Source organism: Onychomys torridus, chromosome X, assembly GCF_903995425.1.
Source record: "Onychomys torridus chromosome X, mOncTor1.1, whole genome shotgun sequence".
NCBI classification, from domain to species: domain Eukaryota; kingdom Metazoa; phylum Chordata; class Mammalia; order Rodentia; family Cricetidae; genus Onychomys; species Onychomys torridus.
Window position 1 is genome coordinate 117,015,684 of NC_050466.1, and position 22,445 is coordinate 117,038,128.

Genomic DNA, 22,445 nt, shown 5'->3' on the forward strand with positions numbered 1-22,445 from the left:
GCAGAGGTGTAGCCACCTGTGGTGGTGGTGGAGTAGAGGGGGGAGCAGTCAGAAACCTTGTCAGATTTCATGGAGCCCAAACTGACAGCTGCATTCTCCTTTACAGATTTCGAGGGGCCCAAACTGTCTGTCTCATCATGGATATCTTAGAGATGTCCAACATGGAAGTGGTGGGGGTGATGAAAAGATTACCCATCTTTTGGAGGGGACAGCAAGCAAACAACAATTAGAAGATGACAGTCAACAGGGGTAGAATTTGTATCAGACCCTTATGTCTTGTGCTTAGTGGGGAACTTCTGTGTTTTTTCAGGCCATGACTGTATGCCCACACCATGTCTCTGGAAGAGGGACATTTGGTAGCTGAGCCTTGATTCCACTCCTGGAGTGTTAATCCTTATGTGGAGGCACTGGGTGAACTGAAAAGAAAAAAAATGTGCCTTCCTAACAGGATGGGCAGATGAACATAACAAACAACACAGAAGAAGGAAAGAAATGGGGCCCAATGCTTACCTGACAAAGGGACCAAAAGAACACAACACTGAGGGACATTCTCACTGTCAAGCACTGCAAGTGAAGAGAGGGAGATAATCAGAATCTGCACCAGGAAAGAGAAAGTAAGAGAAGCCCCATGTTCAGGCACCAGATGTCACTGGATCCTAGCGGCTCCCTCTGGGGTAGGGGTGAGAGGGCATGGTGTCAATGGCACAGACACTGGGTGTTGGTTGAAGGTAAATAGCAGACTTGTTTATTTAATAACAGGGAAGGCCTTGTATACCCTCCTCCCAGCACCCAAGCTGTGTCCCAATCTGGTGGCATTTTGTGGTCATCCCTTATTGGCTGGGCACGATCAGGAACTCTGACAGTGATCAGGAACTCTGACAGCATCTGTTGCTAGGCCCTTAGGCAGACTCCAGGTTGGCTCATAAGGAAGTATGTTATACGAATGCCTTGGCAACTAGTTTGAGCCAATTTCCTTGACTCTATGGGCCTGTCCTACTATATTCTATTGGCTCAGAATAGATTTCAGATTCAAACTGGGAAACTGAGTCACTTGTGGGCTCCCATACCACTGGCCTCCCAGTTTCTCTACTCCCAGAAGGTACTATGTTTGGGCATGACCCTCTACCTTCCAGGTACCTTTGGTCAATCTGAAATTTGAGAAACACCTCCAGATAGCTTGATTTGACCTAAGTTCCACACCCACCACAGGTTCCAAATTGCCTGTGTGAAATTACATGTTTAGCCTGGCTGCAGGGCAATCTAAAAGACCTCCATTTGGGAGACCCTAGACTAGCTACATTTGTCTGGCTCTTGGTCCAAATCTGGTTTCAATATACATTGTACCATAGCCACTGCTGGTTTGAATTTGGCACTTTCAATTTTAATATCCAAACTAATATAGATGACTTCATAAGATGGAATGGAGAGTAATATAAAGCCCCTCAACCCCATATAACTTCTAGCTCATCTCAACCCCTCTCATTCCTACCACACAGCTTCTGCTTACAACCACAACCAGAGCCCAAACTTAAGTAACTCCTATAAATCTTTTCCCAAAGGGCTCCTGTGGAAAATGATCCATAAAGTCAGGATAAAATCCCCACTAGGATAGCTGGCTGCAGAGGGAGAATGATGGCTACAGGGGAGCAGAGTGGTAGCTGCAATATATACAGAGAGCAGAGGGCAGGTCTTACTTCTTTAGCCCTGCAAAGACCCTAAGCATGCCAGCAGCCTTGCTAACCAGTGAGTCCAGAACCCCACCTCAGAAATGCTATGGGATACAAGGCTAATTTTTCTATGCAAGGCACATTTTTCTAAGGCAGATGTGGGGGAGGGGTTTGGGGGTGGGAGTGGAAAGCTTTGTCTTTGTGGCTCCGAGGGAGACTGGAAAAAAAAAGTTATACAGGGTCCTAATGACAACCATTTCTACTGGGAATTTCTGCCATTTCTACCAGGTCTCCAAGCCTGCTTTCATAAACTGAGATAGTCTTTCTGTCTATATTCTGCCTTTGTTTCTGTCCCACCAAGCCTGAATATTCTTGCTTGTACTTTTGCAGTTTTAATCTAACTTCATTTCTGCTCGCTCCATCATGTCTAGATACTCTTAGTTGTATTTTATAGTTTTCTGTTTGATGGCCTTTAGGTTAGATCTTAGAAAAAATCCTACTTAAACTTTTGAGGATGTCTGCCTCCATTTGCAGTCATACACAAACTCGCTATGGATATGTAGGTTCACTGGGTTCAGTCTTACTGAGATTCAAATGACTTCTGGGTATGGATAGTAATGGAAAATTGTCACATGCGGTTTTACTTCACTGAAAAACTGGTTCTGGAGATGGGATTTGGTTTGCCCACTTTAGAACCAGGCATGTTTTTTAAAAAGCTTTTTCCAAAGCCTCTGTCCTGGGTCAGTACAACCATCTGTCTCTGAAAGAGAGAGGGAGAACACCAGAACAGCTAAGAGGTAAACTATCTAATAGAAGTTACTTTTCTTTATCACATGGCAATTAAAGTTTTTTAGAGAGAAATTTATACATAAAAATGAAGATGGCTAAATATAATCACAGATGCCTAGATCTCTGAATACTGCCCCCTCTTCTTGGCCTTTCTTTTTCTTGGTTCCTGTTTACAAAATGTTCCCCCATTTAAGGGCATGGATATCTCTGAAGCCTTTGCTGGAATCTAAACTTTCTTTCTCGCAGGACTGTTGAGGGATGGTTTAAAAACGTTGCAAAATTCCAAGCAGGAAAAAAAAAAGTTAACTTAAAACAACAAACTGGGTTAATAAACAAACATCTGTGTATGGGTAAGTTTAATTTGCTACAGAATACCATATTTGTAACTTGGATTCAACTTTTGTTTGGGGAAATGGAAAGCTATTCATGATATCCAACGAGTGTCTTTGGAAACATTGCTAGACAATCCTATACAAATTATTCAGTAGAATTCTATTTCTGATGCTGGCTCTTTTTGCTCTTTTGGGGGGTCTGTCACCCATCTCCCAAATAAAGTACACACAGAGGATTATTCTTTAAAAAAAAAAAAAGATTTATTTATTTATTATGTACACAGAAGAGGGCGCCAGATCTCATTACAGATGGTTGTGAGCCACCATGTGGTTGCTGGGAATTGAACTCAGGACCTAAGCAAGAGCAGTTGGTACTCTTAACCTCTGAGCCATCTCTCCAGCCCCAGAGGCTTATTCTTAATTATAAATGCCCAGTTTGTTAGTTTGGCTTGTTTCTTGCCAGCTTTTCTTAACTTAAATGATCGTATCTACCTTTTGTCTCTGGGGTTTTATCTTTCTCTTACTTCTGTAAATCTTACTTTCACTCTTATTCTGTGGCTGTGTGGCTGTGTGGCTGTGTGGCTGTGTGGCTGTGTGGCTGTGTGGCTGTGTGGCTGTGTGGCTGTGTGGCTGTGTGGCTGTGTGGCTGGCCCTTAGCATCCTCTTCTCCTTGTTCTCTTGCTCTTTCTTTTCCTCCTCCTCCTTCTTTCTCCTTCTCCTTCTCCTTCTTCCAATATTTCCCCTTCTATTTATTCTCTCTGCCTGGCAGCCCTGCCTATCCCTCCCCTGCCTAGCTATTGGCCATTCAGCTCTTCATTAAGCCATCAAGTATTTTAGACAGGCACAGTAACACAGCTTCACAGAGTCAAACAAATGCAACATAAAAGAATGTAACACCGCCGGGCAGTGGTGGCACACGCCTGTAATCCCAGCACTCGGGAGGCAGAGGCAGGTGGATCTCTGTGAGTTCAAGACCAGCCTGGTCTACAGAGCTAGTCCAGGACAGACTCCAAAGCTACAGAGAAACCCTGTCTCAAAAAAACCAAAAAAAAAAAAAAAGAATGTAACACATCTTTGCATCGTTAAAAATATTCCACAGCATAAACAAATGTAATACATCTTAAAATAATATTCTGCTATTTATTTTTCTTTTGAATTTTCAATTGGATGCTGAGTTCAACTGACTTTTTTTTTTTTTTCCGAGACAGGGTTTCTCTGTGTAGCTTTGCACCTTTCCTGGAACTCAAATTTGTAGACAAGGCTGGCCTCGAACTTATAGAGATCCGCCTGCCTCTGCCTCCCGAGTACTGGGATTAAAGGCATCTGCTACCACCGTGCTACTTTAACTGACTTTCTTCATAAAACTTCCAGGTGCTTCTTCCTTATGGAGGAGTCTGACAGCTAACTACCTTATCCTTCTACAGAATTCTGATACATCGTCCAGCCAGTTGTACAATTGCATTTCGCCTTACTAAACAAAATTTATTTTAATTTTGTTGTAGCAATTTTCCTCATTGACTTTGACTTTTAATGTTCCCTACAAGACTGTATGATTATTACCTCCTGACTTGTGTTCTGGACCTTTTGCCATCTGTTGAGGTTTATAGTGGCCCCGTGGATGGGCCCTCCTCTGAGGCACTGTAATTGCTGCCCTCTTCTATATCACTCATTTTGTCAGTTGGAAATTGTTAAGAGAGATTTCTTGAGTCTGTGTCCTGTGTTCTAGTGGTGTCCTTGACTCCTCTGGCTCCTGCAATCCTCCCTCCACCTCTTCTGTGGGATTCCCCTGCTCTGCCTAGTGTGTGGCTGTGGGTCTCTGCATCTGCTCCCATCAGTTGCTGGATGATGCCCCTCTGAGGACAACTGGGATAGGCACAAATCAATGAGTTTAGCACAATATCACTAGTAATCATTTCCTTGATTTTTTTCCCACAGTCATATTTGATTCTATTCTGGGTCTCTGGACTGTCCGACCTCTGATTCTTTGCCATTCAGGCAGTGTCAGGCATAGATTCCCTCTTGTGGCATGGGCCTCAAGTTGGACCAGTCATTAGTTGGTCACCCTCACAAGTTCTGCACCACCATGGCAGGACAGATAGTAGGCTGCAGGTTTTGTGGCTGGGTTGGTGTCCTAGTCCCACTGCTGGAAGCCTTGCCTAGTTATAGAAGACTGGCAGTTCTGGCTCTGTAGTCTTCATTGCTAGAAGTTCTCACTAGGGTCTCCCTCATAGAATTCTGAGAGTTTCTACTGCACTAGCTTTCCACATCACCCCCCAAATGTTCCCCAACTCCAGTCGTTTCTCCCAGTACTCTCTCCCCCCCTCCACCCACAAACCTGATTCCTCCTGTTCTCATCTGCCCCGCCCCCAGTTTACTCACAAAATATTATAGTTTTGAATGTCTCCAATAGAATTGAGCACAAAATGGATATTCAAGAAAGAATCTAGCAATTCTAAAAATTCTATCAATTCAATTGATTTCTATCTTATGTGACCACGTGTGTGTATGTGTGTTTGTGTGTGTGTTTGTGTGTGTGTGTGTGTGTGTGTGTGTGTGTGTGTGTGTGTGATCAAAAGAAAATTTGCCAGCATTATGGCTGGAAATTCAGTCTACTTTCTCTGTCTTACTATATTTTTTTAAATCAGTATCTCAAATGTTTCTTTAAAGAGAGGGTTAATACACTCATATAAATTTATCTTATACTAAAAGTACTATGGAAGATAAATTGATTTTATGACAACCTAACATTCTTTGGAATAATTCACTCATCTAAGAATCAACCCAATCCTCATTATGTTCTACCTTCTACTTGCCATTAATTGAAACCTCAGAAAAACATAAAATTGATTGCCCAGATGTAGATATACCACCATCACATTTGGTATGATTTTTGACAAGATTAGCATATACAGGGCCTATGGTATCTTATATTTTCTGTCTCTGGACTGCATATTGGGTTCTGGTGGTATCTTCGCAAAATCATGTAGCAACCAGATGGCATAACTAAGGTCATAATCCTGTGATTTGGAAATCTTAGGCCTTTACACTTCCTACTATAGCATAATAATGATCAAGTTCTGAGTGGGTAGCCATTCTAGCTTTGACCTGGAAGTTCCAACCCCCATTGAGGCTTTGGTAATGGTCACGCCTACAAGATGGGGCTGAGAGAGGACATTAAAGACCCGAGTTCCGGATGCAGGGGCGTGCTTGGTTCCAGGACCGTGGACGCTGGAGGTAGACCGAGCAGAGTTCTCCAGAGAACACCACTGGACTGCGCCATACCTTTCCCAGACCCTGCAACCTACCTATCCCTTCATTTGTAAGTTACGCCACTAAACAAACCTCCCTTTTAACTACGTGGAGTGGCCTTAATAATTTCACCAATAAAGTTCTTACAGAAAGTACTGGTCATTAAACATAGTGCATTAGAATAAAAAATTAAAAATCACATAATTTAAAGTTAACAAACCCCCATAGTCCTTAACCACTTATAAATTTTTTTCCCTTCACTTTCAAGTTGATGGTCTTTTTCTAATCTAAAGTTGAACTCAAAACTGAATGCTAACTTTTACCAAGAAATCTGTAGAATAAATGAAATTACAGCTTTACTGTGTGGTCTTCCTAGAAATTAGTTGCAAATTCCATTTCTTGTCCCTCATATGGGTAGAATAATCATATTTTTATGGAAATGATCACAAAGAAGTATTTAGAAATTAAAACACTTTAATATAAACATTTTTCAGAATATAGACTGATTTCTATCAGCCCTTTGGAGAACATTTTAAAAGTATATATCATCTAATTTATTATACATGAATTTTCCACTTTCAGAACTAGAAAATACAAAAATACACTGCAAATTAGATTTAACAAAAAGGTCTAAGTTGCTTCATACATTTTCATTGGAGAAAACAGAAACACACAACAGTAGTAAAATACCATTAATACCAACACAAATTCTAAAAGGAATGGGTTCTGTAAAGTCTGGTCTCCCACAGGCCTGACCATTCTTCCAAAATCAAACAAGACTGGGAAAAATTCAGGGTGGTATGGCTGTAGACTGCTTTGTAATTCACCATTTTAAGTCCATTATTTCCATGAGCAAACAACTCATTTTCATTGTAACTTGATGGACCAAGCAGAAACACCTCGACTTAAGAAAACCATATTATATATAAGCAATAGAAGAAATTTTCTTTCTTAGAAAATCAGAGAAAGTAAGTTTTAAAAAGCATATTGAATATTTTTACTCCATCTGGCCTTTGTTAGCGATTTATTGTACACATGTACAAATACACAAATAACACAAATAACACAAATTTCATTAAACCAAAAGTGTTCAACCTTTCTTCAACCTTAAAGGAACAAAACTGCAAAGTAGAAAGCACTGCATCTTCTGGATTTTCTTCAGTAGGTTTCTTCCTCTCCCATTCTTCTTAGTATTATGTTCTTGCTTCTTGAAGGCTAGGTTTAGACTTTGTGGTCCTTCTTTCAATTACATTTTGAAAGGAGGGAATGACAGGAGGAGTAGGGAAGAGGAAAGCAGAGCAAAGGACACACACATACATACACAGAAACAGAGAGAGGGAGTGGGAGAGGGAGAGAGAGACTGTTTTTGTGAACTCTTCTCTTTAGTTGAAGTGTTTTATTTTATCTAAATTTACTTGGAATTTTTCTACCAGATTTTCTTGATTCACTCTTCTGTAAGTAAAACTAAAAGTTCAAAATTCTTGAATAGGTTTACCTCAAAACATTTCCTTAAAAGCTGGATTTAGATGTCTTGTGTTTCTCACGTTCAATTTAAATTTTTGCAAACAAAATCCCCAAAGGTTTTTGAGCTGATACCATACCTCCCTTTCCTTAACTTCACTAGTTAGTCCTGTCTTTAAGTCAAGATTGTTTTCTCTTAGCCATTCTTGGGTATCCAAAGTTCAGAACCCAAGAATTGACTCATCCCAAAGGATTTCCTCTTCTGTTCTCTCTTCAACAGATTTCTTTTTCTCTTTCTTGTGCTTACGTTCTTCTTTCTCTGAGGAGGCTTCATGTTTTCTTTTCTTTTTTCTATGCTTGATTTTCTCCAAACTGACTCCAGCTTTATCTTCCTCTCCTTTTGTTTGCTCGATGCTCTTGTCTTTGTCTAAATCTTTATCCTGATAGCTCCTTTTTCTTTTATGCTTGGACTGTTCCTTCTCTGGCCTTTCTTTCTCTTCCCCCAGGTGTCGTCTTCTCTTCTGATGTCGTCTTTTATGACTTGTTTCATGGGCACTGGCATTGTCATATGGGGGCAGCATCTGCTTATAAATGTCATATTCTACACTGTGTGAGCCAGGGTTATTTTCTTGCTGACTAAGGCTCAGGGGAACAGGTTTTTCTGAGAAATAATCTCTGGTGAAATGATAGTAGCTCTCAGAGTCTAAGCTCTGTTGGCTCTCATAAGCTGGTAAATAATGAGGTAACTTGTTTTCTATAGCTTGTGAATTGTTGTATGGATCTGTGTAAGTCTGGAAAGTCTCACATGGGAATCTTTGCTCAAACATGCTATGCTTAGATCTTCTGTCAACCATTTCTCTGTAATCATGAGTTTCAGCAGCACTATCAATTCTTCTAAAAGAAGTCTTTGGCTTGAGTTCTCTAGATTCCTGCATCTTGTTGTAATCATCAAATTCATTTTGGAACTCATCATTTCTCCTCTTTGAATGAGGTGGCAACCAGTGAGGTAACTGGCCTTCCACTGGTGAACCATTATATTGTCGCTGGTAGGTCTGTGGACTCTCAAATGAAAATCTTTCCTCACACATCCTTTGTCTGTGTTCAGAATCAACCCTTTCTCTGTACCTATGATCCCTATACCTATAGTTTTCTGTCATCCGTCTAAAACTAATATTGGGATCAAGTCCTCTAGCCTTCTGCCCTTTGATGTAATCTTCAAGCTCATCCTGGAAAGAGTCATATGTTTTTGACTGTGCTGGTGAACAATGAGGTAACTGGTCTTCTACTGCTCGAGAATTATTGTATAGTCCTGGGTGTGCCCAGAAATTTTCAAGTGGAAGTGTTTGTTCAGGCATTTTATGTCTGGGTCTGGAATCAACCATTTCTCCGTACCCATGGACTTCGAAATAATTATCTTCCATCTTCCTGAAATGAGCCTTGGACTCTAGTTCTCTAGATTTCTTCAAGTTGATATAATCTGCACATTCACCTTGGTAAGACTCTTGTATTTTCTTTGAATTCTTCACTTGACTGATAACATGAGATTCTCTACAAGAAAATAACACAAAGTTTTGATTATTATGAATATTTTCTTTGCTCTAAAATATTAGTTTAAACAAAACCTACAAAGGCTGAAATAAAAATTTTAAACTATAAAAAGAATTTTGATGCTCAAAAGACATAGCATGGATAGTCAGATATCTCTCCATAATTCCACAAATTTTATGCAAAAACATTTCTTAGAAGATGGTAGAGTGGAGTCACTGACACTTTCATTTTCTGCATGATACTGAATTAAACTCACAGATGAAGAGCAGCAGGGAGAGGGAATGCTGTGGAAAGATAGCAGAGTGCAACAGTAGACAATAACAAAGTCAACTACAGGACTACTAAATGTGTGAACTGTAAGAGATTTAAATAGAGAACCATAATACCAAGCACACAGCAATAAACTACGGAAAAGGAAGGTGCCCCTCAGTGGGGTTCTTAGCAGAAGAGAGAAGGAAACTCTTGGTGAGTTTCAAAGTACAGAAACTAGAACCTTGTAAAAACACAGTCTAAGATAGGAGGCCTATGATCTATTAGTAAGCTGGCCCCAAAGAAGGAGTCTCCTGTATTTCACAGCTTAACTCATTGTTGCTGAAATGAAAAACCATCTTAAAAGGTTCATCTCACGTTGTCCAGCCTTACTTGTGGATGTATAAACCCATGCATTTTAATATCTCCAAAATCCCAACTATCCCTCTGATTCACCAAATACATACATCATAAGACTAAAAAGATCAAAGAGACTTTAGAGTTAGATTGCACCATTAATCAAGTGGACTAAGCATACAGCATTTGATTCAGCAGTTGCAGGATACATATTCTTCTGAACAGCTTCTGGAATTGCACAGCCACGGAACGGAGAGAAAACAGATTTGGAGCTTGCTTCATAAGAGGGAATATGCCTACTGCTATAAACCTGCTCCAAAACCCATGGTTGAAGAGGTCTTAGACTCTGGGAAGGGATGGTAAGACAGCATCAGACCATCCTCTAAATGTCTAGGTTTATACTCACAGACAAAGGCTATTCTCTGCCTTGAACAGAGAATCCTCTCCTTTGCAGATAAATGCAGAGACCCATGATTGCCCAAGATGCTGAGAATAAAGGCTCAGCCCTAGACTAGACATTTACACCACCCACTTAATATTCAAGGAATACTAGGGAAGATGGATCAGAAAGAATATTAAGTTCTGGTGAGTGGGGAGAGGGGCTAAAAATTGTATCTTTTAATCATAACACAGAAGTGACAACTATGAACTTACAGCAGCTGTGCATACCATTACCAGGTCCACAGAAGTTTGGCCATCCTAACAGCTCTGAAGAGGAAAAGGATTCATGAGGTCCTACCACATACTATTGTCAACCAACAGATTCTTGGAGAAGGGAAAGCATGGTATCCAGATGTATACCCAATAGTGATCCCACAAGGTTCTGATGGTTAGTTCCAAACTCAAGATCATGCAAACAGCCCTAAATAAACTTTGTGGAACACTAAAAAGAACCAAAGCTAGAACACAGGGGGAAGAGATTTATAGCAAAGGTGGTTAGCAGGGTGTGTGTGTGTGGGGGGGGGGGAGGGAACAGAAGAGATATGGAGAGTAAAAAAAGAATACATAGTGTACATGTAGAAAATTGTTAAAGAACAAAGTTTACTTATTAAAGAAGGAAAACACAAGACAAAAAAATGTTGAGAATGCAGCAAAAAAGAATATACATTTTGGTAGGAATGTAAATTAGTGCAGCCATTATGGAAATCTATATGGAAGTTCCTCAAAAACTAAATGTATAACTGCCATAAGATCCAACTATATTACTCCCAGACATATACCCCAAATAATCCTACGTTGCTTACAGGAGAGATGCCTATACAGCAATACCGAATGCAATACTATTTACCATAGCTAAGTAACACAATAGTTTAGGTGACCACCAGCAGATAAATAAAGGATATGTTGTGATGTTCAAATACTGTTTAATCACAAAAAATCATATTGTTGGCTGAAAAAAAAAGATAGACATGGAGATTATGGTGTCAAGTGGGCCTCTACCCCAGGCCCAGAAAGCCAGAAAGGCAACTATTGACTGTTTTCTTTCATATGTGGGATCTAGGTAATTTTTTTAAAACTCCCATCACAGTAAAAGGGGGGCCATTAGGGAAGAGGTAGGATATTAGGATAATGGGAGAATGAATATGATCCAATTGTGTTTTATAAATACATGAAAACATCACAATGAAACCAAGTATTTTGCATAAGAAATACACACTAATAAATTTTCAGGCCTGGGATAAAATGGAGGATGGCCGTAAGAGTGGAATGATCTCATTCTACTGTAATACCACAAATATTAATATATGTTGGTATGTGTGGCTAATCAACATTAATAACTAATGTCCTAATAAACTGTCTGAATATAACATTTTAAAAACCAGTTCTTTGATTAGATACACAGATGTGACAGATTATTTATTTAAAATTCTGAGCTTTTCTTTTTAATGTCTAAAATGTAGTTCCATTTCCTGAGTCTGACAATTTAGTTGTAGACCAGGTTGGCCTTGAACTCACAGAGATCTGCCTGGCTCTGCCTCCCGAGTGCTGGGATTATAGGTGTGCGCCACCACCGCCCAGCTCAGAATTCTTTATACTATACACTATATCTATAGTCTTCATTTATTTCCTAAGAACCTGCTATCTGCTTGAGTGCTGGGATTAAAAGCCTATACCACCACCACCGGCCCTGCTGTGGTGGTTTGAATGAGAATGGCCCCCATAGGTTCATTCTTGAATACTTTGGTCCCCAGTTGGTGGAATTGTTTGGAAAGGATTAGAAGGTGTGGCTTTGTTGAAGGAGGTGTATCACTGGGGGCAGAATTTAAGGTTTCAAAAGACTCTGGCCATTCTCAGTGTTCTTTCTCTACCTTCTATTTGTGTATCAAGATGTGAGTTCTCAGCTGTTCCTGCCACCAGGCCTTTGCTTCATCATCTTGATTTCTTATTCCTCTGAAACCATTAATCCCAATTAAATGCTTTCTTTTATTAGTTGCCTTTGATAATGGTGTTTTGTCATAGCAATAGAAAAGTACTAAGACAGCTCTAAGTAATCACACTCCAATACTATAAATACTTCCTTATAGGATAAAATAATAAATCTTACATTTTGATTTAAAAATCAACAACCAAAAATATACCAAATATAAATGACCTTTTGCTCTGCTACCAAAATTACCTACTCTATAATTGCTACCAATTTCTCCTCATCTTAAAACCATATATTAATAGTGTCTAAAAACATATGTGGATCTGTATTCTAGTTATACAGCATGTCTTTTGTTCTTAACCATTATATACCTCATTATAAAGATGATGATTAGAACCAAGAAAACCTTTTGAGATGCCTTGTATTTGCATGGCTAGCTTGAAAAAAAAAAGATCTTTCAGCACATCTACAAAGAAGAATAATGTTGGAGGATGGGGTACCATATTTGCCAGACATATCTGCCAGTTCATTACTGTAATTAGAAAATATCCTTGGTACTAGTGTGTAATATGTTACAAATACCATCTACCACTTCTAGGTTCAGGTCATAGGAAAATGAATATCCAGAAAGTTTGTAAAGTATATTAAAGAGCATTTGACTATGAAGCTTTGGCCTTTGGTAACATGAAAATGTTTTTGGCAAAAACCACTTACTTAATTTGATGTTCACTTCCTTGCATGTGGGACCGGAACATATGTAAAGATGTAAAGGTGATACTGCAGATATGGCATACGTAGGTTCTCATTCTATATGCTATAAAAATGATAGAGTTTAAGAAGATAAATATGGAAACACTTAGAATCATATAATGTCAGTGATGGATAATCATTTATTAGAGACCCTCTACCTGAAATTTCCCAAGAAAGACTGGTCCCAAGACATAAAATCACTTGCTGATATCCACAGAAACAAAGAGTAAAGTTAGCATCTCTTAGCCCATGTCTCTAAATTTAATGCACAGGGTTTTTGTTGTTGTTGTTGTTGTTATTGTTGTTTTTCGAGACAGGGTTTCTCTGTGTAGCTTTGCGCCTTTCCTGGAACTCACTTGGTAGCCCAGGCTGGCCTTGAACTCACAGAGATGTGCCTGGCTCTGCCTCCCGAGTGCTGGGATTACAGGTGTGCGCCACCACCGCCCAGCTCAGAATTCTTTATACTATACACTATATCTATAGTCTTCATTTATTTCCTAAGAACCTGCTATCTGCTTGCTTGCTGTTACTATATACACTGTATAGCAAGGACCTTAAACTTAACATGGTTAACACACTTATTATTCCTTGTTCTTCAACAGCTTTTTTTTGCTCGCTATTATTAAATCACTGTAGTTCACTAGTTACCAAAAATAATTCTCACAAATTTTAGAAAAGAGAATCAGTGAGCCCCATGCATAGGATAAAAGTTGAAAGAAAAATTCTGAAATGATAGTTGCCACTTAAAGTGAGTAAAAAACAAAACAAAACAAAAACCAACAAAAACACAAAACCAAAACAAATTCTTCCCCCAAACAAACAAAAACTTCAAAATTATAAAAAGGCTGTATAACAGCTCACTGTTGTGCTTTCAAAGTCGAATTAGAAGCAGACAATAAACTTATTTTCGATCCCAGCAGCCTTCCACTTTCTTCTTGGTGAGAAGAAGATGAACAGCTCGCATGAGACAAGTATAAAATAAACACTACTCTAGAGACAAGGCAAGAAATTGGAACCATATAAATTTTAAGACAACCACAACCATCTTCCTGTAAATCAAAGAGTAGCTTAATCAACTTAAAGGGAGATAAGTTAATCATATTCAAGTGCATTGACCTTTGTTGAACAAAAATTGTTTACAGAAGCAAGAGACTACTTGCAGGGTAAAATAAAAATGATATTGAATAACATGTTCACTATTAATACATATTGTTAATGACCAGGAATCAACAGGTTACATTAAAATTTGAATGAAAGTTTTGATAAGAATACTCAGAACATCCTTTAGACAGAAAACAGTCTTTCAAAATTGGTGTTAGTAAAATTGATTATCTACATAAAAATGGAAGTAGATTTCTGTCTCTCACCAGTAACGTTGATCAATTCAAAATGAACTAAAGTCTTAAACATAAGATTGGCATAGGAGCAAACACATATATGTAGGCAATAACAATTGATAAAAAAGAGGATATAAATTTCAAGGAGGGGGGAGGAATACATAGGGAGGAATATATAGGAGAGCTTTGAGGGAGGAAAGGGAAGGGATCAAGGCTGTAATTAAAATATAATTTCAAAACTAAACAACAACAACAAAAAGACTGTCAGCTATGAAATTACTAGAAGAAAGCACAGGTAAAATGCTCCAGGATACTGTAGTATGTGAGGACTTCTTAGAAAAGTCTCTCAAAATTCAGGAAGCAAATGCAAATACAGAAAAATAGGATTTTAAAAAATGTTAATGCTCCTGCATGACAAAAGAAGCACACAACAGAATTAACAATCTACAAATGGGAGAAAATATTGTGATTTGTGTGTGTAACAAGCAATTGATATCCAGAATATATAAGGAACCAAAACCTCAACAACAACAAAACCTTTGTTAATTTCTCAGAAGGAGACATCCAAATGCCCAATGAGTACATGAACATCACAGAACATCAGTAATCATCAGGTAGATGCAAACTGAAAGAACAAGAAGATTCCACCATACCTGAAGAAGAATGGCTAATATAAAAAAAAAAAACCCTAAGGATAGGAAATGCTTGTGAGGATGTGGAGAAAATGTTGGTGGAAACCAAAATTAAAATAGCCATTTAAAGTGCCACTTATCAAATAAGAAAAAAATTACCTTATGTTGTTGTAAACACAATATTAGTGTATAGCCAAAGGAACTGAAATCAATATGTAAGAGACATATGCATTCCCATGATGATTTTACATTATTCACAATAGGCAAGAAATGAAACAATTCAAGTGCTCACCAATTGTTGAATGGATGTTATTCTGCCAAAAAAATACTAAAATCCTGTCTCTTGTGACAACACAGAACTGAATGTAACCATTTTAGGTGATATAAGCCAGTATGAAATGTACCTTCTGCCTATGTTAAATCTAAAATATTTAATACAATGGAAGTTTAGATTAGAATGGTCATCACCAAGGCCAAGGATAATAGGAAGCAAGGAAAGGGTATGTATTAGTTGGTCAATGTGTACTGTTAACAGTGAGATGGGGCAAGAAGGTTTGGGGTATTAGTCCATTGTACAGTAATTATAAATAACAATTACAACCTATATATTTCAAAAAGCAAGGAAATAGATTTTAAAAATTTTCACTACAAGAAATCATAAATGTCTTAAGACATAAATGTGTTTAACTTGTCTTATATATTACACAAAGTATACCTGTATCAAATATGATACTCCCACACATACTTACAGCTTTAATGTTTTTGTGTGTTTGAAAACTTTGAATGAATGATTCTTTAAAATCATCTTCTGTCTCTATGCTCTTATTGCATGCTGATTAAATAACTTTCTGTTTCTAATTTGGTTTCCTATATTCTTTGAAACCAGGAAAAGTACAGTGTGGATTCATAGACATCAAAAAGAAAAAAAAACTGGAAATGTCTCCTGTTACTGTAAATGAATACTAGAATGGCAATTCACTAACATGAAGTACAATGTTTACCAAATTCCTCTGGTAAGAATCACCTGGGGTGTTAGCTATAGATTCCTAGAACTCCATCCTGGAGATCAGAGTTCAGTTTCTATAATGGAATTGGGAATTAGTTTTGCAAACTAATACTGCCAGTAGATTATCAAAGACGTGAGAATTATCCTGAATGGAACATTTTTATAATTCCTTGGTTATCTATTGGCCTCTTTCAAGTTTGTTTGTGAGTGAGTCCTCAGTTTAAAGACAATTAACTGAAGACTAAGGATTTCCTACAAAACAAACTACTCAACCAGAAATTGTGGGTATTCATAGCTGCCCTTTCCAGGAAATTACTGCTATCTTTATAGATGTGAAAACCAAACCAGAAAGGGCCTTGATCAACTGCACATAGAGAGAGTGTACCAAAGTGATGCAGGATAAACAAGACTCTGGGGTTTCTCTAGATTTGTGGTTTTCCAAGCTGGTTATACAATAGAGTCATGTGGACAATGTTCATGTGTCCTTAGACCTTGGCTTTTCCATACACTCATGTTCATCACTTTTTTTCTAGAATAATTATATTAGTCAGCTTCACATGAGACCAATTAAATCTGAATCTCCAGGGGTAGAAATGAACTGTCATACTTTATGAAAGCTTTCTAGATAACTTTACTATGCAGCCACTATTGAAGTTCTATCTAGATTACTGAGTTCAGTGATCTTCTTTGTGATTATAAAGTCTCTTAAACTTGACTGTTTGTATAGTTCTTTAGTATTTATAAAGGTTACTGAACCATTGTCTGTTGAGTTCCACCTGTGTTTCTCCACAGATTCCATCATTATTAAGATTCTAATAGTGGAAATACAGGAGTTAAAAGGGTTGCTGGTCACATGTGAAATGTTTAGAGGCAATTCCAGAACTGTGGTGTGATTACTATTACCTAAACTCTTGCACATGTTGATGCTACCATTTTCTAGAATATGGGTAACTCAGATATAGTAAGTAAAATATATATAAAACCTTTCTGTATAGACAGCAAGCCTATTCAATGCCCCAGTTATCAGAATTCATGGCCCAATATCTTAAAATTATTTTAACGTTTATTTTGTATGTGCACATATATGATGTGTATATTATGTTGTCCAAGCATTGTGCCATGTTGTGCATGTGGAGGCCAGAGGGCAACTTAGGGGAGGTAGTTCTCTACTTAAACCATGTGGTTCAAGGAACTGAGCTCAGGTTGTTAGGCTTAGCACCAACCACCTTTGCCTGATGAGCCATCTTGTAGGCTAGCTGGCCCAATCTTATAACCTGTCTCGACTGCTTCTTACACCCTCCACTCTCTTATCTCAGAGACTGCTCCTTGGGCCTGTGTAGCTCTGCTACAATCATTTCTAAGTTCACCTGGAAACTCAGCTTTTTTTGCACCTTTTAGAAAGTCTTACTTTAATTTTTAATTATCATACACAAAGGAGTTTAAAGGACAGAAGTCTGCCATATACTTATGGTTCCATATGAAAAGATGGTAATGGAAATGTAAGGGAAGTACAGAAAAGAGAAATAGTAGCGTTGATGATACTTGCATATAGAAAGCATATAGGGAATTAAGCAGTGAGAGCTTCGAGTGTAGGTATCTGATAGTGATACTGGTAAAGACAAAAGTTTTGCAATTTAAGTTGGATTTAGAAATTATTAATTTAATTTTAGATATGTTGAGTTAGTAGTAAAGCTGAGACATCTGAGTGCAATAGTGGAGCTAGAATTTGTAAGATAACTAAAACAAACACAACATTTAAAAAATACAGACATACTTTAGTTCTCTATTAGTCTTGTAGCCAATCCTAAGCTTTAAGCGCTGAGCTAGATTAGAGACTTAATCAAGCAGTGATAATGATGAAGAAAAAGATCAAATATGGAGAGACATGCACATAATAGCAGATGAACAGAGGCAAAGATAGAAAGGAGAAATGAAAATAGTGGAATAATTAAAGTGGCATATGGTATTAAGTTGCCTTTTTCAAAATATTATGTATAGAGGGGTGTTTTGCCTTCATGTCTGTGTACTGTGTTTATGCAGTGCCCATAGGGGACAGAAGATGGTGTTAGATCCTCTGATGCTGGGACTTGAACTCAGATCCTCTGTAAGAGAGGCCAGGGCTCTTAGCTTCTGGGCTATCTCTACATCCCCATAATGAATTATGAACCAAAGGCTGTGGAGCCCCCAGCTGGAAATTCTCATTAGCTAGTTTAATTTCTAGATATGATTTTGTTGTTGCTGTTGGTTTTATTTTTGTTGCTGTTGTTTGAAAAAGGCTTTTGTTATGTAGCCTTTGCTGGCCTGGAACTCACTATGTAGCCTAGGCTGGTTTCAAACATATAGTGTACAGTAATCCTCTTTCCTCTTCCTCCTGAGTACTAACATTGTAGACATGTACGACCATGTCCAGCTGAACTAGCTGTTTTCATAATGCTTAACTGTTTATGCTCAGAAGACAGGAGGTACAACAGGGTACATCTATTCTTTGAGCACTAGCTTCAGAGATTAGTGGAAAATGCTTTCAGTAAGGAGACTAAATTTTACTGATGCTATTTCATGATCAGGTAAGAACCAAATTTTTTGCTGGTAAGATTTTTTTTTTTTTTTTTTTTGTCAACTTGACACAAGCGTTAGGGTCATCTGGGATGAGGAAACCTCGATTGAGAAAACTGACCAGATTGGACTGCAGGCAAGTGTGTGGGGAACTTCCTTGATTTATGATTGATGTGGAAGGCCCAGCCCATTGTGGACAGTGCCACCCCTTGGCAAGTAGTGCTATTTGTATAAGAAAGCAGACTGAGCAAGCTATGATGGCAAGCCAGTAATCAATATTCCTCCACAGTCTCTGCTTCAGTTGTTGCTTCCAGGTTCCTGACTTGAATTCCCTCCATGGTTGACTACAAATGCTAAGCTAAAATAAACCCTTTTCTTCCAAAGTGCTTTTGGTCATGGTGTTTTATCACAGAAAGCAAACTAAGATATTCTTCTTCCTTCATTCTAATAGCCTTGACATTTCAGAGTGCTAAAATGCTATCTCCCACAGCAGCAACAACAGTCCAAATACTTCTCATTTAGATTCAGTTCAAATTTACACAGAAGCCACACATTTCAGACACTCTCAGCTCACCAGTAGGAAACATACCCAACAACTGGCAATTCATCATTTCTTCAGACATCTATTTTTAAAGTACACTGCTACTTCTACTTTTATGCTTACTTAAATCAACATTCTTTAAAATACCAGGTAAAACTACATGTCCCTACAAAATGTTTTAGTACTTTGAAGCACACTCTGTAGGAAACTGAAGTAGTACAAACATAGGGAGAACACTTGAGATAAAGAGTCATTAATAGTTCACAAATTCATATAGTAAACTAATCTCTACCAAGGTAGGGATATTTCTATGCTTGGTGTTTTTTGTTTTTGTTTTTGTTTTGTTTTTGTTTTTTCAAGACAGGGTTTCTCTGTGTAGCTTTGCGCCTATCCTGGAACTCACTTGGTAGACCAGGCTGGCCTTGAACTCACAGAGATCTGCCTGCATCTGCCTCCCTAGTGCTGGGATTAAAGGTGTGCACCACCACTGCCCGGCTCTATGCTTGTTTTTAAGTCTAGTACTAGAAATAGAGATGAATTGTATGCCATTTCCTCCTGTAAAGACCTTAAACTGAAATGGCAGAAAAAACATGTAGAGAGACAAGTAGACACACAGAAGGAGAGGTAGCCTTAAGGGAAATAAAAGTGTGTCCAGGTAATATCAGAATGTTTAAGAATGAGTATGAATCAGTCAGAAGCAGGTTATAGAAATATTTCAGGCAACAAGGTATGAGAAAGAGTACAAATAAAAGAAGTAAGGTAATTGTTTTTGGAAGCAGGTACTGACGTGCATAGATGACAGCAGGTCAGTAGTAGAGGACAAGCATGAAGAGGAAAAGAAAGAGAGAACTGTGGCGTTTAGATTTCACCCTTAGAAGTTTGAAAAAAACAGTGAAGAAATTCAAGTTAGACAGTGTCATGGAAATAACTGTGTTTTGAATGAAACATTCCAGTAATTGAATTGAGAGTGCATTCATGGAGACAAAACCAGTGGGAAGGAAAGTATTTAGAAGGCTATGGCTCTATGTCTTCAAGTTTCTTAAGCATAAATCATTTATAGGTCTTGTTAAGTAAATTCTGAATAACTAGGTCTCTAAGCAGGGCTGGATAATCTCTCAAATGATACCAACAATGCCGGTCCATACCTCACAGTCTGACTAAGAAAGCTCTAGGAGCATGTAAAGACCTGTAGCAGTGTAAGAAGAGAAGGGATGGAGTTAAGAGGACAGTAATAATTCAGGAGATAAAACAACCACAACTTGGTATTATAATGGTGTGGTATTGGGGAGTTGACAGTTAACTTTAGGTTTTTACTTGGAAGAGTATTAATTTAAAATGGCTTTGAGGTGTCCAAGTGCAATAATCTCTGCCATTTTGACATGCAGTATAAAGTTAGATGGATGGGTTATGAGAATACTGATGACAGGTAAAACCAGGGGAATGCAAAGATTTGTGCTTGTAGAGTCAGGGCATAATGGAAAGCTGGGAGCACCCAAATCTAGGCAATGAGAACTGATATAGAAAGCAAATAAACAGAAACAAAGAAGAACCAGACCATCAGGAGTTGTGCAAAGAAAGAACAGAATTTTATGAAGCCAAGAGTAATGAACATTTTCACATGGAGCAGAAAGTCTATCTGCTAAGAAGAGATGAAATACAATGAGTTGAAGAAATGAAGGTAGAAGAGAGAATAATGAAAGGGCACATATGATTTTAACATTAAGATACATAAAAGACTTTCTGGCTCTCATGTCCTAGAAAAACAAATCAAAATATATGGACCTGATTGTTTGAATGCTACCAGTTCTTGAATCAATAAAAAGAAAGTGGTAAACTAGTATATTTTATAAACTACAAACTTCCTGTGAAAGAGGACAGAATACTTGTCCTGTTCGCCATTTGTATTTGATTTGCTGAAAGACATTTATCTAGAAATGCTCTCCTAGCTTCATTTCTTTTTACTCCTACTACAATGTTGTGGAGCATTAGCAGATTATTAAAAGAAGCAGGAAAGAGCTTCCACTTTTTGCTTGGATTACCCAGATCCAAAGTGCTGCTAGGGGGAAAAGGAGAAGTTTTGTCTTTATTCCTACCTGGAGGAGGCTTCACAATAACAGACTTTAGGAAGGTTGGTGCTACTGAAGTAATATTGGGTTTATCTGCAGAAATAATTGCAATGACAAATTAGCAACGTGTGATCAGATAGTAGAACTGCATCCATTGTAAAGAACTAAAGAAATTCTCTAAAAATGTACTATCATTCTACATTTTCAGCACAGGGCTTCTGGATAAAGGAAATTAAGTTGTGAAGGCTCTTCTGTGAGACAAATGTGAATCTAGTCTGTCACCTAGTTTGTACACTAAAGACATGGGAAGGAAGGACTACTTTACATCCAGTATTGTTCAACCCTTTTCGCTTAAGGAAATAATAGAAGCATGGGAACCATTTAAAGATTATTCTTTTGCAATTCAAAGGATAAATCAGATGACGTGAAATCCTAGGTTGATATTTTTCTTGAACAACATATCTAGTCTGTCTTGACTTGTGATGTTTACACCAGAATGAACTCTCAGCACTTAATAACTTGAAACTATATGTTTTTCTTTCTTTCTTTCTTTTTTTTTTTCCAAGACAGGGTTTCTCTGTAGCTTTGGAGCCTGTCCTGGACTAGCTCTGTAGACCAGGCCGGCCTTGAACTCAAAGAGATCCGCCTGCCTCTGCCTCCCGAGTGCTGGGATTAAAGGCATGCGCCACCACTTCCTGGCTCTATGTGTTTTATTGTATGTCTCTTTCAATTACTCTCCTCATTGAAGCCAAAAAATGAATTTGGGAACTATAGGTAAGATATTTACAAAATGGTTTCTCTTGTAAGGCACAATGACTCTGTCCCTCTTTAAATCAAAGGATAGGGAAACAAGTATATGATAATATGAGAGACTAGAATAAATATAAAAATTATTATAGTTTAGCTTATTAGAAAAAATAATTTCTAATAATATGCTGAGGTAATGTCTTTGCTCTGGACAATACCTATATGACTATGATGTGCTGGACATGAATACTGATGAATTGTTTTTTAGGAATGAATGCCTTAGTGACATAGTGTTAAAGATCCTAAGAATCTGTAAATTATTTATTCCAGCTGATCAATCATCATTTTTGTGGTAGCATGTGAATTTTTCAAAATGTAAGCTGTTTTCCAAAATGCAGTCTGCCAGTTCAGGTAATTCAGTAGAAGGTCTTTCATTTGCTCATTTGAATATTACTAGAAGGAAGAAGCAATGTTCTATAATGCTCTGTACCTTTGGGAGTTAGCATACTGTAATTACTCTCTGGTACTTCATGTTTACAGAAATAAAATAATGGATCATCAGGATTGTAGGAGAGTTTTTTACAGTTTTGCTCATAAGCATACTATATCTTATACGCAGTGTAGTATATAACCATACCACAGGGAAGACATTGATGTACATAGACAAGTGAGATGAAGTTTGAGAAAGGAGTACATCAAAAATTATGGCAAGGGGGGAAACATAATAAAAAAATGCAAGATTTTTGATTTCTCTAGCTGCTCATTGCTATTTGTAGCATACAGCAGTCACTTG

The 22,445-nt window shown here is 38.0% G+C and overlaps 1 protein-coding gene across 2 annotated transcripts in view; it reads right to left on the reverse strand.

Annotated features, from left to right (window-relative positions):
* Positions 1–6,493: 6,493 nt before the first annotated feature.
* The window catches only part of Zmat1 (zinc finger matrin-type 1), a 31,722-nt gene continuing 15,770 nt past the window's right edge, over positions 6,494–22,445 (reverse strand). For both annotated transcript variants that reach the window (XM_036174918.1, XM_036174917.1), the window contains 3 exons: positions 20,933–20,998; positions 12,735–12,834; positions 6,494–9,046 (listed from right to left, as the gene is read on the reverse strand). In XM_036174918.1, coding sequence (XP_036030811.1) covers positions 7,720–9,046; positions 12,735–12,834; positions 20,933–20,998 — 1,493 coding nt within the window. In that variant the 3' untranslated portion in view covers positions 6,494–7,719. The remainder of the gene's footprint in view (positions 9,047–12,734; positions 12,835–20,932; positions 20,999–22,445) is intronic.